The sequence below is a fragment of the Falco naumanni genome, chromosome 11 (genome assembly GCF_017639655.2).
Source record: "Falco naumanni isolate bFalNau1 chromosome 11, bFalNau1.pat, whole genome shotgun sequence".
Lineage (NCBI taxonomy): Eukaryota > Metazoa > Chordata > Aves > Falconiformes > Falconidae > Falco > Falco naumanni.
Window position 1 is genome coordinate 5,615,588 of NC_054064.1, and position 17,837 is coordinate 5,633,424.

At 55.4% G+C, this 17,837-nt stretch overlaps 1 protein-coding gene and 1 long non-coding RNA gene across 4 annotated transcripts in view; one reads left to right on the plus strand and one right to left on the minus strand.

The window, feature by feature from the left end:
* KIAA0040 (KIAA0040 ortholog) lies at positions 1-5,162 on the minus strand. Its single transcript, XM_040610278.1, is given in 3 exon segments — positions 1-2,751; positions 2,754-2,809; positions 3,705-5,162. Coding segments are annotated over 3 exon segments (474 nt in total). The 5' UTR covers positions 3,746-5,162; the 3' UTR covers positions 1-2,374.
* A 91-nt stretch (positions 5,163-5,253) lies between these two features.
* Positions 5,254-17,837, plus strand: part of LOC121095457 — a 42,689-nt gene continuing 30,105 nt past the window's right edge. For all 3 annotated transcript variants that reach the window (XR_005830103.1, XR_005830104.1, XR_005830105.1), the window contains exon 1: positions 5,254-8,208. This is a non-coding gene — a long non-coding RNA (uncharacterized LOC121095457). The remainder of the gene's footprint in view (positions 8,209-17,837) is intronic.

The window sequence follows — 17,837 nt, forward strand, 5'->3', positions numbered from 1 at the left end:
TTGGGTATGCCTCTGACCTCCCATCGTGTTTCCCTTCGCTCTGATATTTTATTTTTTTTATTTCTCTAGGCAGCACCGCCCTTCCTCCAGGGCTGCTGGTGCCTCTGGATTGCAGCAGGAACACCTGCCTGGGCAGGGAGGCTGCTTTGCCCACCTGGTAAGCGTGGAGGTAGGAGGGCTGGGAAAAGTACCTGGATGGGGGGAAGGAAGAAGGAATATTACAAATATAGTGCTGGCTCTCCAGGGTCTTGGCTGGGCTAGGGGTTTGGGACAGAGACCAGCGCTATTCTTGCATGTTTCTCTCTAGGATTAGCTGTGGCAAATCCTGATTTTTTTATAGCGTTGTATATTGCTTCATGTTTTGGAGGAGAAGGGAGTTGCTTTGTTACCATTGAAATAAGTAAGCTGGAAAATAAGGCACATATGGGGTCAATTTAAGGGGCTGTTCAAGGAGGAGCCTGGCCTCCCGGCTGTTACCAGCACAGCCACACAGAGCCGAACCCTGTGAAGTGACGTGATGTTAGTATTACCCCCCTCTCCGCATGGGTCAAAACAGGCTGTGCTGGGATTGGGTGGCACAGGCAGCTGTTTCTAACTGGTGGCTTTGCCCCGCAGTGGCACGTGCCCTGGGAGCCAGGGGAAGGTGGCATTGTCCTTGCCTGGGGTGGAAGCGGTTGTGTCCAGCAGCTCTATCCAGGCTTGCTCACATGGATTTGGCTGCTCGTCCCCCCAGATGTCTGGCTCTGGCTGGTAGCTCTGGTCTGCTCCAGCAGCTCTTACGAACTGGAAGAAAACGGGAGGAAAACATCCAGTGTACAGATGCTGGGCAAAACCCAGATGTGATGGGGCTTGTCATCACACGCGCACACTCCTCGTTGGCAAAACAAGCTGGGGGAGACAAAGCCTGGCGGGGTGGAGAGTGGGGAGGCAGAGGAGACCCTGAGCTCCTTGGGAGGTAGGCTGGGCACGCAGCCCTAGGGGAAGCAGAAGGTTAAAACCAGAGTAGGGGTGAGAGCTGTGTGTGGTCTCTAGCTGCTTTGCCTGGCTGAGCCGTCATGCATCCAAGGGAGATGAGGATGGAGAGGGGTGCAGAGTCCAGCTGTACGCTGCATCCCTGAGTAAGGGATGACTGTGGGCATGAACTTTACCCGCCTCTGCTCCTACAGCACATGCCAAATCCCAGAGCAGGCAGGCTTGACAGCCATTCCCAAAGCCCTCTGCACAGCATACAGAGCTGCCCGCATGGCATCAGCCAGCAGCAGCGCGTGCTTGTGGGTCTGCGTGTGTTTAATGCGTGGCACAAGGGCTGCAGGGAGAGGGGGTGGCTGAGTGTGCTGGGAAAGCGTGTCTGCTGCTTCAATACCGCTTCAGTGTGCCTAGCCCCACAACAGAGGGGCCTTTGGTCCTTTTCTTCTTTAGTAGTCATTGAATAAATAACTCTAATGCCCATAGCTAAGCCTTTACACAGCCTCGGCTTGCGTTTCCACTCTTGCAGTAGCGTGGTGGGCTCTTTAAAGGCAAGTCTGTATAAAACAGTCTTTCAAGAAAGGTTTGTCTTCTTAAGTGCTGGTGCAAAGGGGCCGGTCTTGCAGCCTTCTCTCTCCTCCCTGCCTCTCACCTGGGTGGCAATGCATCCTTCTGCTTTGCTGCCTTAAGGTGGTGTCTTGAAGTCTCTAAAGTTGGGCTGAGGGCATCTGGCTTCAGGTGCTCTCAGTTGCCTTTGATGGCCGGGAAGATGGCACATCTTTGAGCTGTGGGGTAACTGCTCTCAGCTTTCTTTGCATCTCCAGCGTGAGCTGAGTTTGGACAGAGCCTAGACAGTCAAGTTGTGCCATCTTCGCGGCCGGGCAAGCGAATGAGGCATGCCTGGGCTCACTTCATATGCGGCCCTCCGTGTTTGTGCAGGGGGAGCAAGCAGGTGGCTCGGTCTTTGAGTGCACATGGTCCCCCGCACCCTTGCCTGCGCCACAGTGCGTGTGCTTGCATATGAGTGCAGAGGGAGAGCCTGCACCCGCTTCGCTGCGTGCCAGCCCGGTGCATGCATTGTGCTCATGGCAGGAGGTACGTATGGCCCGGTGGCAGGTCACCCTTGCGTGCTCAGCAGGGCACGTGTCCACATGCACACCTGTCCTTTGCCGGGGTTTCTGCCCTTGGGCATGCTGTCATGGTCAGGCAGAAGTGGCTTACATAAACCTGTGCCTGACTGCCTTGCTCTCTGCTGGCCCTTCAACACGCTGGTTAGCCGCTGGGCTCAGCCTCTTTTGAAAGTCATCATAAAGTGGCAGCAGCTTTGGCATCTCCTCGTCCCTCCTAGTGCACAGCTGAAAGGACTGGTGGCATCTCAGAGAGGAGGGCCTGAATGCCCTCCTGTCTGCTAGATGGGCAAGGAGGGTCTCTTGTCCAGCAAGAGCAGCTTGGGCTGAGCCGAGATCCACAGGTCCTCTTCATCCTTCTTCTTCTTCTTTTTCTTCTTGTTCCTCTCGGCGTGCAGCTGCCCATTGCTGCTGGGGCCACCTTTCTTCCTGCTTTGTCCCCTTCGGCTGCAGAAGCAGCAGTGGCAGCAGATGAAAATGAAGGCAATGAGGACGACGAAGGGCAGACCCATCAGCACAGCTAGGCAGACAGTGTTGAAGACACCTTCCTCGTGCTTGGTACGGATGAGCTCCAAGATGGAATTAAAGAAAGAGCTGATCTTCTGCTCCATGTTGGCTCCTGGGCAGGCTGCCTGTGCTGCTCTCTCCACCTGAAAGCGCCCTGGGATACGTTCTGTAAGCAGCTAGTGGGCTCCACAAATGTCCTTGGACGGTGCCTGCAAAGACAGGAAACCACATGGATCAGGTGCCTGCTCCCTCAGCATTTTTCTCCATGGAGCTGCCAGCACAGCCAAAGCCTCAGCAGGATGAAAGGTCTGCTGCCTTGGAGAGGTCTGGGGTCACAAGGGACAGGCCATGCTGCCAGCCACATCCTTTTGGGTGTCCCCATCTGAGAAACACAGCCTGTCAACCTCTTCTGGGGTTCATTCGTGGTGGTGTGGATGGGCAAGGAGGGCTTTGAACATCCCTACATGCCTTGTCATCTAGCCAAGCACAAATTCTGCCCCTCTGAACATATAGCTCAACTCTTGCTTGGCAGCCACAACACGGAGCTCTTATTAGACCTCTGTAGGGCTTATTTCTTAGAAGAAGAAATATTGTCTGCAGGAGCTTTCCTGTCCAGGAAAGGACTTGCCTGGTCCACCTTGCAAGGGACCACACCACAGAGAGCAGTTCTGCTGCCATCGGAACTGGGACTTGACATGTCACAGGTCTCTCTTTACTCCCATCCACCCTAGGATGGGGTGTCTCATTTGAACAGCCCATTTCTCACGGTCTGGGACAGGCAGCCCAGCTGCTGTGGGCAGGACACTGCCCTGTGCTCGGGCAGCGCAGAGGCAAGGTGTGCCTGTCCCAGCCACCACACGGGGGTCTGGCCCTGTCGCTCTGGCACCCGGGGCACTGCCAGCAGGTTTGGGGTGGGGGCTGTGGTTAAACAGCCTGGATTTTTGATGGGGACTACGGTCAGTGGGACTCGTAGGTGATAGGCAAGTGGGTGGACGCCAGCCTGGTGCCCAGGGCTGCCTCCATGCACCCAGGGCTGGCCACAAAGGCAGCGGTGGGGGAGGACGAGGGTTGGCTGGGGATGGAAAAGCCGGTGCCGTGCCTCACCTGGGAATTGCTCCAAGGGTTTGGGTAGGGCTGAGGAGCATTTCTGCGGCCTGACGTAAGGTTTTCCTCTTCCCTCAGGGAGGGAGAGGTGCTGCTGAGTGGCGGGGCTCCCAGGGAAGCCCTCCTGCTCTCCTGGGGCCAGGCAAAGCTCCTGGGGGGTTTGAGTAGGGCAGGGGGCTTTGTACTGTGAGTTTGCAGTTCTGGTTCAATACGAGGTTTGCTAAATTATGGGTTGTACAGATGAAGAGCTGGCAGGGGCAACATCAGGCTGTAATACCGTGTTTCACCCTTGCTCAGCTTTTTACATCAGGGTCTTTGCCAGCCTTTGGGATTCAAGCCGCGTAGCCTCTTGAGGGAATGCAAAATCCCCGTGTGCACAGGAGGAGAAACTGAGGCATGGGAAAAGAAAAGCCAATGCTTCCATGTAATAAAAACTTAAAAGGTACAGCCTGAGCTCCAAAGGTGTCCTGGAGCAGCTGATCCACTTGTCCCCTGTGACCACCGACTCCTCGGCTCTCCCTCTGGCAGCTCTCCCAGAGCCCCAGCACCGGATGAATGAGAAGAGCACCCAGGCTGGTTTCAGCTAAAGCCTCCTTTCTATAGCATCCTTCCTTGCTTTGCATCACGATTATTGCTGCTGCGGCACCTGCTAAGGGATGCTTTCCTGCACCCAGCGTTTTGGGATGCTCTGCTTCACCCAGCTGGTGCCCCTGCATATCTTCCTGCCTCACTTTGCAATTACACCCTGCCTCCTAACGAACCAAGCTGCCAGCCTTGCCTGAAAAAGAAACCGCAAGTCCCACCCAAACCTAACCATAGCCCCTGTGCCGCTGCCAAGGCGGGAGCTGGTGGGCAGCCCCCAGATAGGTGTTTCCCAAGGGAAAAACCTGCCTTCAGAAACAGTGTCCTGGGACCTACAAAGCTGTATGGGGGGTCTTGTTTCCCCAGCTGCCCCCAGCCACTGGCTTTCAGACCTGATTGCCAGGATCCCAAGAGCCATGTCCTTCAGCATAGATGCTGAGCTCTCAGTTTGGGCTTTTTTGGGGAATTTTGGACAAGTGCTTAGATCCTATTAAAAGAAGGGGTTTATCCTCCCTGCCTCTCACAGAAACAGACTGACCGCTGTAAATTTATTGTTTCGATATGCACGAGAGCATAGCTGAGCTGGCCCCAATTAGCTGGTGCTGGTGCTTTTTCTTTCGAACACGTGCATGGGAAATGTGATGAAAACAGGCGTATGAACTTCTGTGGGTGCCTTTCTGAAAAACTCTCATTGGAGATTTACCAAATGAAATGCAGCACTTTGGGAGGTGGTTTGGGCTTTGGCTAAGTGAAGATGTTTGAAGCTAATCTTTTATTGCTGGATTTTTTTTCCAGTCTGCTGCATCTTCCAGTTTCTGCTTGCTAGAAGGGGAATTTAAAAAAAAAATAAACAAACACAAAAAGACCAAAAAAAAAGGACTGTGGTGGGGCTTTTTCTGGAGGTAGGCAAGCAGGATAGGGGGGGATGCCAGGCATGCACCCAGGAGGGAGGGATGGTGCTGCAAGACACAGAAGAGCCTTTTTTACCCTACCTCTGCCACTGGGCAACTTGCTGGCCTTGGGAAACTGGCTGCTCCCTGCCTTGCCTCATTCCCTTACCTGGCAGAGGACAGTGATGTCCAGTCCCCACCTGAGAAATCACAGGCTACCACTGAAGGCTCAGAGACCGAAATCCCCTCCACCCTTTTCCTACCCCCTGCCTAGGGCCGGCAGTGAGGTTACAGATCTGCTTTTGCTGACAGGAGAGATAAGCAAGGGCTCTCTGGGTGCAGCTCTCTGCTGCCTGCAGGCATGACAAGCAAAGGGCAGCGGCTTCTGAAAACTGCTCCTGTCCCAGCCTTCCTCCTTGCTAAGGCCTTTTTTGGGGGCAGCTGTCGTAAAGGTTAAACTGCAACACAAGTAAACAGAGCAGCTTTTCCTCAGCCTGAATCATCTGTGTGATGCAGGTTTGCCATTTATCCATAAATATCCTGACAGCTCATTATCCAGGCAGGAATACTGGACGCCTAGGATACACTTCATTCCAAAAAAGAAGTACAAAAACCCAACCCCAAAACAACAACCGCCTTTAATTTCAGACAAAACAGGATGTACAATTTTATTCCTGGGCTGAGCTGCTTTATATTTATTGCCTCTAAACTTCTGGGGAGGGAAGGAGGGCTGGAACTTCCTTTTAAACTTGTAATTAATTGTTTGCAGAGAAAAAAAAAAAAAAAAAAAAAAAGAGAAAAAAACAACCCAGGGAGCAGAGTCCTTTGAAATGTTTCCACTTTAAACTGGAGTTGAATGCGCTCTAGAGGCCCTGGCTGCTTGTCCTGGGAAGTGCCCAGCTGGGGACATGTGGCTGCTCTGAGCAATCCCATAGCAGCAGGGATGCGGCCGAGCGTCCCTGGCAAGGGGAAGGCAGAGGTACCTGCTACCACCCTGACCAAGCAGCGCCAAAATCCTGGGGCCACCTTTCAGCATGGCTATGCAGCTGGTTTTCAAATGCCTTTTCTTTTTGGTGTATGCGTCGCCTTTTGTTTTGTAGATGAAGGGATGCCTGTGCGCTAAATAAAGGGGTTCTTCAGTTTAATTAAAAAAAAAAAAAAAAAAAAAGGCAGGGGGGAGGGGAAAGTAGAAAAACTGGTGCCTTTTGAGCCAGCGGCTCCGAGGGCAGAGGGGTTACCCAAGGCCATCACCAGCTGAAAGCCTGTGTGCACAGTGAGGAGCTGCATCTAGGAAAAATCCATGCTGCCACTGAGCATGGTGCAACAGCAACGTCTCCCCTTGGAGAGGGGACGAACAGGGAGAGCTGCGTCCGTGCCGTGGTCCATGACGGGTGTGAACTGTGTGCCCAATGCACGTGTTGCCACAGCTGGGAGGTCAGCTGTTTTTTTGGGTCAAGATATGGGACCAAAAAACAGGCCCAGGGAGGCACTGGGAGACAGGGCAGCATCTCGGGGAGGGCTGCTGAGCGCCCTGTTAAATGAGCTCTTTGTTTTTGGGTAGCCGGTGCTGGCAGCGACTCGGGGAAAGCTGACACGGTAACTTGCTCGGGAAATCCTGTGGCCAGGGATGGACGGCTTCTTCTGACAGCAGCTCTACATGGCTGGGGTTTGCACGTCTTGTGTAAGTTTTAATCGAAGTTGGGCGTCCAATACAAGGTTCTTTAATCCACATTGGCTCTGCAAGAGCCGGTTTTCAAGGGTGGGGATCGTCTGCCACTCCTCTGGAGTTACAGGCAGCCGTGGGTGGAAAACAAGCTCCTTTGGAGGGCCAGCTTGGGATGGCACCACAAACCATCGGCATGCACGGCTTGCCTGGCTGAGCTGGAGGGGTAAAGGCTGCCAGCCTGAGCATGGGGAAATCAAAACAGAGGGGTTGCCTTGGCAATGCTGGCTTGCCCACATCCTGTGCGCTGCAGAGCGACCGCAGCGGCTAGGGATGGAGGTAGAGTTTGCAGAAAAGTTGCAGTTTGCTGGAAACAGGGGGCAAAGAGCTAGAAACTGTTATGCAGGGTCACTGTGGCAGAGGGGAGAGAGCTGGAGGTGGTTTAGGACCTGATTTTGCAAGTTAAGTCCTTTAGGCTCAACCCTCAACTGGCTCTTACGTCTGTGTGTAGTTCCCTCCAGCCTAACAAAGCTCAACTGCTCCTCTTGGCTGACATGCCTGGCTCAGGCGGGAGCGGGGCTGCTCTAAGGTGTTTCTCCCTGCATCCATGTTGAAGCAGGGGGCAGCTCTGGAGAACAACCAACTGACAGCCCATGACCTGCGGGGTTTGACCCCGTGTACCCCTAGGTTATTTGAATTCCCCCACGCTTGGTGTTCAGCTGCAGCTTCGGACTTGCCGTGGTAACACAAAAGCATCTGACCTGCAGCTGCCCCCGTTTCCTTAATGCGGACCATACCGGATCTTCTGGTGAGAGCTCACTTCATGCAACTGATGCTACGTGGTGCAAAGCAGGAATCACAATATTCAACTTGACCGTTTCCTTCTGTTATTTGCTTTGTATCAAGCTTTATACCCACTTCTGCTGGCAGTGATAGCTCGGGATCCAGCTAGGAGAGGCTAACTTCTCTCTCAGAGCCTGTGCGCTCTCTGTTACAACTAGCAGAGACACAGCTACGCATGCATGCACACCAGTGACATCTATTTTCCCATTTGCACCTGCAGACTTAAAGGAAAACTGGATGAAAGCTGACACTGGGAGTGAGCAGTTTCCTGTGCTGGGATTGCATGTTACTCTTTCGGAAACGGTGAATAATACGAGTTTTGCTGCCGGTCTCTCCGAACTCGCAGCAGGCTCCAGAGACCTTCCTCAAACGTTCAAAACCAAACACCTAAAGCTATCCCCCAGCAAACAAAACCAACTACAGCTCCGTCTTATTCCCACCGTCAGACCTTCCAGCCAGAAGCCGTGCGGCGATGCTTTCGTCCCCTAAAGGGAGCGAGTTGGAAAACTACCCCTCCGAGTGCCGGGTAAGAGGGTTAAAGTGAAAGTATTTTGCAAAATGCTGCCTGGAGCCCGCTGGGACACCATCCGCACGCCGGCGGGATGGCCGCCCTCGGTGTACGGGCCAGCTCTGCCTTCCGACATCACCCCCATCACCCCGACAGCACCGGGCGCCCCTCTGGGCCACCTCCACCCCCTCGACACTGTCACCGGCAGCGCGGTACCCCGGTCGCCCACCCGTGCCCCTCCGCGGCTGGGCTGCCCACAGCGCTGCTTGCGGGAGGCTCGGGGGGCTGCGGACCCCCGCAGCAGCACCCGCTGGCGCAGCCTTACCTCGAGCTTTGCTGACCCGCACCCCTGCGCTGGGCCGGCGTGGCCCCCCGCAGCCGGCTGCTCCTCGGCGCCGTCAAGTGCCGCTGTCCCCACCTGCCCCCGCCCGGAGCCACCCCCAGCGCCCCCCCGCCCGTTAAGCAAATGGTGTGGCCTCCAACCCCCGCACAGCGGAACGGCGCTGCTGGGGGGAGCGCAACGCCCAGGGTAACGCTGCGGCTCCCCCCGGGCCCCCCCCCCCCGCGCCCCGACCCCCGGCCGGCCAACCTACCTCGGCGCCCGCCCGGCCCGGCCCGCAGCGCGGCGGAGGAAATGGGCCGCCCCGTCCCGCTGCCCCCGCCCCCGCCCGCCCCGCCGGGGCTCCCGGCCCCGCGCCCCCGCCGGGGGTGGGGGGCACAGCGGGGGGGGTGCGCAGCGGGGGGGGGGGCACCGCCGGAGGGGGGACACCGCGGGGTGGGGGTGGGGGGCACAGCGGGGTGGGGGGACACCGCGGGGTGTGGGGGGGGGCACAGCGGGGTGGGGGGACACCGCGGGGTGGGGTGGGGGCACAGCGGGGTGGGGGGACACTGCGGGGTGTGGGGGGGGGCACAGCGGGGGTGCCCCGGGCGGGGCCGGGCGCTGCCGGAGCTGGGGTTGTTCAGTCTGGGGCGGCGGCAATGGGGAGGGGGTACAAGCCCGGCCTGGGCAGTGGCGGGGGGCGGCTGGGCTGCGGCAGCGGTTTCCCCAGGAGCTGTTTCGGGGGCAGCGGGGGGTGGGTCTGCGGGGCGCCGATGCTGTCGGGGGGCTTTTAAGGACAGGGCAGAGCCCCGTGTCCCAAAGGGAGGTGCCACCCCACGCCCCTGCAGCGGGGACAGCGGTGGGAGGTGGGGGGCACACCGGGAGGCGCCCCCCCCCACGCCGGGGGGCTGCTCTCCGCCGGGCTCGGGGCACAGGGCACAGTTTGGTGGGTTGTTTTTTTTTTTAATTGGTTGGAAAGCGAAGTGCTGAAGTACCGAGCGGCCGAGTCCTGCCCCACCTCTGCCCTCGAGTTGGCTCCAAAGGGTGTTTATCAGTATAGTGTCGGGCGCTTTATAGATATATATATAAATATATAAATATAAATATAAATATATAAGTGGGCACCCATGGGGGCTGTACGTGATGTTTTCCCCCCAGGAAGCCACTCCAGCCTGTGCAGGGCTCTGATATTCCCAAAATTTGATTTTGGCTCAGCGCGGATCGCCGCCCCAGCTTCCACATGCTGCTTTCCCTCCCTCTTGCTTCCGAGCATCCTGAGGGATGCCAGGAGTCACCGGCTTCCCAGTGCTCCCCAGTCCGGGGCTGAGCGGGCTCTGTGCAGCGTTGTGATGTTGACAGCTGGGCAAGCCACAACTAGAAAAATGTTTTGCTGGAATTTTTCTGGCTGGCTTGAATCATTCTGGATTACAAAAACCCCGTGCTTGCCTGCCCTCCTCGCCCTCCTCCCCGCTCCAGAGCCGGTGGCTTTGCTTTTCCCCTTGGGTCCTGGTGCCAAGGCGCCGGGCTGGGGGAGCTGGGGCTGCCCGACCCTTCCAGGCTGCTGGAAAATAGCCCCGTGCCCCGGCAGTGCCAGCAGCACAGTCACGGTGGGAATAGGAGAAAAGAGGGGCAGAGGAGGGATGGAGCCAAGGTGCCTGCCAGCCCCGGCTGCCTCTGCTGGCCTCCCTCCTGCTGCCTTCATCCTGCTGCTGGGGCCGGGGGGTGTGTGAGTGAGAGACCCCCATTGCAGGCTGCGGCTTGTGCCAAGTGTCTCCTGGTAGCCTTTGGCAAGGTGTTTATGTGCTGCGGGAAGTACCAAACCCTTTTAACATAAGGATTCACTGCTTGTTAGTGCCAGGAACTTTTTTCTGGGTTTTTATGCTACAGGATGGAGATCCCTGGGCTTTGCACCATGTTCATGGTTCACCCCATCCCAGCTCACCCCTTTCTAGCTCATCCCTTTCTAGCTCACCCCATCCCGGCTCACCCCATCCCAGCTCACCCCATCCCGGCTCACCCATCCCGGCTCACCCATCCCGGCTCACCCCATCCCAGCTCACCCCATCCCGGCTCACCCATCCCGGCTCACCCATCCCAGCTCACCCCATCCCGGCTCACCCATCCCGGCTCACCCCATCCCAGCTCACCCCATCCCGGCTCACCCATCCCGGCTCACCCCATCCATCCTCACCTATCCCAGGTCACTCCATCCCAGGTCACCCCATCCCGGCTTACCCCATCCCAGCTCACCCCTTTCTAGCTCATCCCTTTCTAGCTCACCCCATCCATGCTCACCCATCCTGGCTCACCCCATCCCGGCTCACCCCATGCCGGCTCACCCATCCCGGCTCACCCCATCCCGGCTCACCCATCCTGGCTCACCCATCCCAGCTCCCCCCCTCGCAGAGCTGTGGCAGTTCCCTCATTTGCAGGTACCAAACCCTCCTGTGAAACAGCCTTCCCAGCACATGCACGAGAAGCCACCCAGCCACTCCACAGCACCAGGCAGCGTAACGTCACCTTTGAAACCAGCCTAATAGGATTGCTTGGAAATATTTTATCATTAGAGGCACCAGGCTCAGGGGTGTCCAGGGCTGGGGGGATGAAAGCCCTGCCCGCCCCCAGCAGAGCTGCTGCTGTGGCTGCTGGGAGGTTTGCTTTGCTCCCTGGGCAAACAGCCCCGCTGGGGCTTGGCGCCTTCTTGTCGCTAATTTAATTTGGCAGAGGCCTCGACAAGGGAGGAGCTGCCAGGCTGGGCACCTTCCCTGGCTTTTTGGGGGCCCTTCCAAGCACGGTGCTTCAGCATCCACTTGGCTTCAGGCAGGAGCATTGTGGCAAAGTGGTGGAGCCGGTGGGCACTGATAACGCTGAGCTCAGCATTTAAACCTCCCGTGATGCTCCTACCTGTAAAGGGGAGCCTTGGTGCCATTGAGTGTAGTGACACCATTAAACCAAGCTGGGAAGCACTGGATGGACTTCAAGAAACTTAGAATTAATGCAAGTATATACAAATATAATCAGTCAGGCCACGGCCCTGTCTAGCCGGCATCCTCTTCCCCATAGTGGTCCACAGGAGATGCTTTGAAAGAATCTAAATTCCTTTTGATGCCTGACCCTGTGGATGTCTCCTGCAGTGAGGAGTTCCACAGCTCCTTCATATGCAGCGTGGGGAAAAAGGACATTCTGGGGGTGCGGGTGTGTGTGTTTGTGTGTTGAACCCGCCACCTCCTAGTTTTGTTTGGCATCCAGCGTATCTGGGCTCCAGGGGATTGCCCTTTGTTTCTCGGAAACTCTAATGGGCGAGAGGAAGCCGTGACTCAGCTGCTGATGAATAGCTGTTGCTCCACATTACACATCTCCCTGCTTGCTGGTGCCCCTCAGCACCAGGAACCAAGTAAGCCCGTGCCAGAGAAGCCCCTGTCACATTGTGGGATGTCGGTCTGAGCCAAAATCCTACCTCCAGCCCCTGTTTTCCATCCATCCTTCTGAAACCCCTTATTTCCATGCAAGATCAAAACCTTTCACATGCTGAAAAGCTCCCCTGATAACTTCCATTTCCTCCAGCATCCTCTCAATTTCTAATTTTATTTGGAACACACTACTAATTTTACACCGAAAATAAAACCACCCTCTTGTTTTCACCTTGTTTCATCGGATTCAGCTGATTTATTTACTAGTTTGCCCCATTGCACAGCTGGGAGCTTCACTCCTGCCTTGTAACACCCAGCTGGTACCTAGGGCTGGTATATTTGGCTTTTTCTCAGCACGGTGGGATGGGAGGAGATGTGAAGTGACTGCAGATGTGATCACACCTTTCTTCTCAGCTGCTTGCTTTGCTCTCCGGTTGCGATTTCCGTTTGTAGGCGCCAGCCTGGCTTAAAGTAAGCAATGGAAAACTCTGCTCCCGGAGGAACATTCCTCTCATTTTTCCCCCATGCTTCTGCCTTTCTCCCTCCCTTTCCCCCTCCCACAAAAAAAGCCTGCAGTTTAAATACCAAAAATAAAGCACGCCTAGTTGTGTGCTGGATAAAAATAGCAGCCCTTGGTATTTGCTTTAGCAGCAGCAATGGATTTTCTGGCTTTGGAGAACAGGGAGGCAGGAGCAGGATGGGATGGGGTGGGATGGGATGGGGTGGTGACCCTTGGGGGGGGTGGGTGGAGAACAAACACTGAGCTGGTGATTTTGGGGCTGGCAGGCTCTGTGGCTGCTGCTTCATCCCCTCTTCTCCCCCTGTTGGTGCCTGCCTGGCTCTGTCCCCTCCTGGCAGGGGGGAGCCCTGAGGTTGGGGTGGGCTCAGGTGTCCAGGTCCCACCTTGGTGCCAGTGTGCTGGTTTGGGGCGCAGTCCTGCATGAGGGAAAGGCTGCTTTTAGGGGAAATGCCTCAAAACTGGGGTGTTTTATGGGGGTGGCTCTTCCCCACCCGTCACCTGTGCGGCTTTGGGTGCAGCTGGGCTTGCTGAGGTGGGTCCAGGTCTGCTGGAGATTCCCTCCCTGGTGCTGAGGGGAGAGAAAGGGCTGGGGTGGGAGCAAGGTGGGGTCCTTGGGTGCCTCCTCAAGTTCTGCTTGGTGCTTGTGTTGAGAAAAGATGGGGTATGGGGACCCGTGTGCGTGTGGGAGGGCGGGAGGCTGTGTGTCCCAGTGTGTGCTGTGGGGATCCGGAGGGAACCGGTGAGGGCTTATTCTTGGTTTAGAGCTGATGATTGTTTTGTGTACACGAGCCTTCAGGAACTCCTTCCTGAGGAAATCCTATGCGCAGTGCTGGCGGTGGGTGAGGGGGGTGAGGAGATGTGCCGGGTGGTGCCTTCCCACTTAGGAATGGCTCAAGGATCGGTTACATGAAGGCCAGGGGAAGAAAAACTCGTTGGTGAATGGGGGTGCTCCTTCCCTTGGCATGGGCGTGGGATCACCTCCCAAGGGCTGGAGTTGTGGGAGGTGGGAACCAAAGGCAGAGGAGCAAGTGATGCTCGGGCGCAGCCCCAGTGCCCCCTGAAGACCAGCGTGTGCCCCCGGTAGTGGGAAGAGGTAGCTTGTGCCTCCTCCCAGAGCAGCCACTCCCGGGGGTTTCCCATGCCAGATGGGTGTTGGATCTGATCTGCCAAGGTGGATTTTTAGGTGACAAACCAATTGTGCTGGCTGTGCCATCCTGTGCAGTCCTTCCTTTGGCTTAGCCCTGCGATGCTGAGGAGCAATCGGCAGCCATCCCTCATGCCCGGAGCCCAGCTGAGGTGGGCAGGGAGATCCAATCCCATTTTTTTCATGATAAGTGGCTGCCAATTTTTTTTTTTTTTTTAATGTTTTTATTACTCCTCCACCTCCATAAGCCACTTCCATGGGGGAAGCTGTTCCTGGAGACCTCCAGTGAGCTGATGTCCCTTGGCTTGGGACCACATGAGGATTTTGGCTGGTGGCCCTGGTGCGGTTGGCCAAGGTGTGCCTTTCTGCTGGGATGTTTTGCGCTGCCTTGGGGCTTAGCTCCTGCCTGGGGATGGGGAATATTTGACCCTTGCTCTTCACAGTTCAAAGACTCTTCCTCTTCCTCCTCCCCATCTTGTTTGCTAGCAAGGCTTGGTGGGGAGGATGCAGCTGGGTGCTGGGGCTTGGGCAGGGTGGCTTGGGGGGGCTCACACCCTCCCTAGCGAGGGAACCGAGAGCAAAATGCAAATTATGGCGGGTGAAAGAGTTAAACCACACTGAAGACCTTTCTCCTGGAGGTGTTTTGCCTCTCTCTGCCCCCTGTGAGGGAGAGCAGGTTCCTTTATTTGGAGGGGCAGAGTCCCGCCTGGGCAGGGGAGAGGTGGCTTTGGGTCACGGGAGAGGAACCGATACGAGGTGGTGAGCAGGCAGGTGCTGGCTGCTTTCTGCATGAGTGCAGCAAGGGACGTGGGACCAGGAGGAGGGCCAGAGCCTGTCCCCAGGAGCAGGGGGACAATGGCTGCCAGTGATGCTCCTCCAGGACTGTCCTCTCTGCTGCTCCTGCCCATTTCCAACGCCTTCTGCTGAAATTCTGGAAAGATCTCCCACTCCCCTGCCCACCCCCCCCCCCCTCCCCCCTTTTCTCACTTATGGGGAGGGTTTTTCTCCTAAACATTTGCAGAATTACTTCCTTCAAACCCGTCTTTTGTTGCGATGTCACCAAACGCAGGGGATGGCCTGGGAACAAGGTACCCTTGTGGGCAACAGAGGTGGCTTGTGTCCCCACCAGCATCCTGGTGTGCTCCACTCTGCTGTCTGGCAGCTGTGTCAGGCCCTGGTGCCCATGGGGGAGTGACACCCAGGGGATAACCTGGGTGGGAGAGAGAGGATCAGCTACGTTGCTGGGAATGAGTGGGCTTATTATACATTGCATGGTGCGTGCTGTAGGAGGGCTGCACACCTTCAGCATCCCCACCGACAGCAGGAGGCAATCCAAAATAGTGGGAGTGAAATGCCACTGTAAGAAGGTCCCTAATCATAGCTAGGATCTTGCCTCAAATATGATGTATACAATGCAGATTATATTTTTTTGGTGGGGAAGATTGTTATAATGTCTTAGAAGCAGAAAAATTACTGCGTGTCAAGGCCATGGCTGTAGTGCTCCTTATCCCAGGGAGACGGGACAAATCAATGAAATATAAAAGCCCTGCATTTAGATTTGATTAAAAGAGATATTTATTTTTGTTTTTACACTCTACGTAATTAAGCTTTAGAGCCTGTAGCCACAGGAGTTGAAAATATAAAAATGGGAATGAGGTTTTAAAGGGATGATGAGCACATCCAGGCTTACGAGGGGGAATTAAAGCCCAAGCATGTTAAAGATGGTGCTATCAAAATCACATCCCACAAGGCATAAAGCAGCTGTGAATTCATGGGACGAGGATGCCCCTTCATTGATCTGTTCCAGCCTTGCTCCTGCAGGCGTTGCACCTCCTCCCACAGTGCTGCTTGCTCCTGGGTGAGCATTTCCCTTGTGGTTTTTTGGGCTGAGGTTGTGGGGTGTGTTGCTGGGAATGCCTTGCTTGAGCTCCAGGTTTGGGATGGATGCCCAACGCCTTTGCTGAGGACCTTTGTACACCCTCCTGTTGTTTGCTGGTGGAACAAAGTTCTCCAGCATCGCTCATGCAAGAAGGGGACTTTGGTAAGAGGGCTGTGATGAAATCTCTCTGTACAAAGTGCAGATGGGGGAGCTGGTGATGTGATGCTCTGTGATGGCTGGAAGTGCCCAAAGAGGAGCATGGCTGCCTGCAGTGTGTGCCTGCGCAAAGCCTGGGTTCCCTGGGGACGTGTGCTCCTTGGAGTGGCTGGAAAAGTGCAATCCCACCACATGTGATACTGCAGGACTGTGTCTAGAGTATACAGATGGCTTTGAGCAAGGGCAGAGGGGGCCAGGGCGATGAGAGTGGTGGGCACCTGCAATGGGTGACAGGGAAGGAGCTCCGCAGGGGTTGGCGTGGTGGGGCAAAACACTTTCCTGGCTTAAGTCAAAACTTGGAGCATTTAGGAAAGAGCTTGTGCCAGCCCTGACCCCTTTCTCATCCCATCTGAAGCATGGAGTTGGGCCATGGCTCTGATTTTGGGAGGTGGGTTATGGTCCAGAAGGATGCTGCGGTCCCACATGCGCCTGCCTTCTCTGGGTACCAACTTCTGAGCGTTGCGTGCCCAGCTCTCATGTCTGGTTATTGCAATGGGAAGACCGTGTTTCCTCCAGATGAGCATTTTTTGGGGTGCTCTGCAAGGAATGGAGGTCCTGGGGTCCCCAGCTGGCCCCAGACGTGCTGCACGAGGGGTATAATGGAGAGCAATGCCCTCCTCTAAGGGACCGTAAACAAAACCCACTGCATTGGATCAACTGTTTGGCCAAGCATGGTGAGACTGGGACGTCAAGCACTGGTGCAGACAACCCTTCCTCTCCATCCCAAACCCATCTCCATCCTGGGCTTGCCTGAAGGGTCTTCCATGGCACTGATTCCCTTCAAACATGAAAAAGTTCATTTAATCCAGACAGCTGAGTCCACCAGGCTTCAGGCTTGGCGTTTTGCTGTGCCGGTGGCTGTGGCCAAGGTGGGCGATCCCCCTGCTCACAACTTCCTTTTTTTTTTTTTTTTTTTTTTTTTTTCTTTCTTTTTTTTTCTTTTGAATCAGAGCAAGAAAGAGAAGTTGAGAAACTGCTGCAAATTCCCCTGTTTTGCCTCTTAGAACTTAAATTTAGAAAATATTGAACCAGTCTGGCGGAAGAGCTTCTTTTGGGCTTTCTCATCCTGCCTGGCTACGTGTCAAACTTGAAAACTTAAGACAAGGAGGTCTAAATAAAGTCTGTCTGTGAAACAGCTTTCAAAATCCTCTGAAATTCTTACTTGTCCCAGAGATTTTTGCTAAATCAATATTGCTTTTTCATTTTTCGTGGCTTTTTTTGTTTTGTTGTTGTTTTCCACTGGGGAGCATGTTCTGCTGGAAATAGCCTTGCAATTTGGTTTTTGGTAGGGTTTCCATCGTGCTGGGAACAGATTGCTGTCTAAATTGGGAGAATAGCTCTAACTGAAGACTCTGGGGTTGTTTTGCTCTGCTTCTGAGCATTTACACTGTGGCTTTGCTTTCTCTGGCTGCAAGCTGCAGAGCTGAGGGCCTCTCTAGCTCATGGGAGCAGCTAAATTTATTAACAAAATGTTTTGCGCTGGGCTGAGGCCAAAGCACAGCTCCCTGCCTTACCGTGGTTAAAGGACCGGCCACACCAACCCAACTTTGGGGTCACTTTATTGTTATATATTTTAACAGAATAGTTTGGGGGTGGGGGGGGTGGCAGGGGGGGGTTGGGTCTTGGGAGCCTCTGAGCTGACCTGCTGCCTGAGGCAGCCGTGGGGGCGGATGAGGTTGCTCAGGGCATTCTCCAGCCTGGTCTTGAGCACCTCCAAGGATGGACATGGCACCACCAGCTGACACTGGGCTGCCCCCAGAATTTCCTCCCTCTGTTTTTTTGTTTGTTTTTTTTTTTAATCACGTGGCATGTGATTTGTCTCTCGGCTGCTCTGTTCCTCCTGGTTGGTGTTTCTGGCTGTGCTTTGCAAACAAGGAGGATGTTTTCTTGGGGCGGCTGCCTCGACTGTACGACACCTTGCAGCTCAGCTGCAAAGAGCAGAGCAAAAAAACCAAGCCTCTGTGGACAGCTGCTTTGGATGCAGAAGGATCTGAGCTCTGCTGGGGCAGGGCATGTCCTACAGGAGGGGGAGAGCGTGCGAATCCCTGCTGACAAGCTGCCTGTGCTCCTTCTCCTGTGGGATAAAGGATTAGGGGCAGGGAATGCACGTCCCTGCTTGGAGTGGGGTCGGGGGGGGGCTGTGTCGCTGCTGGGCTTGG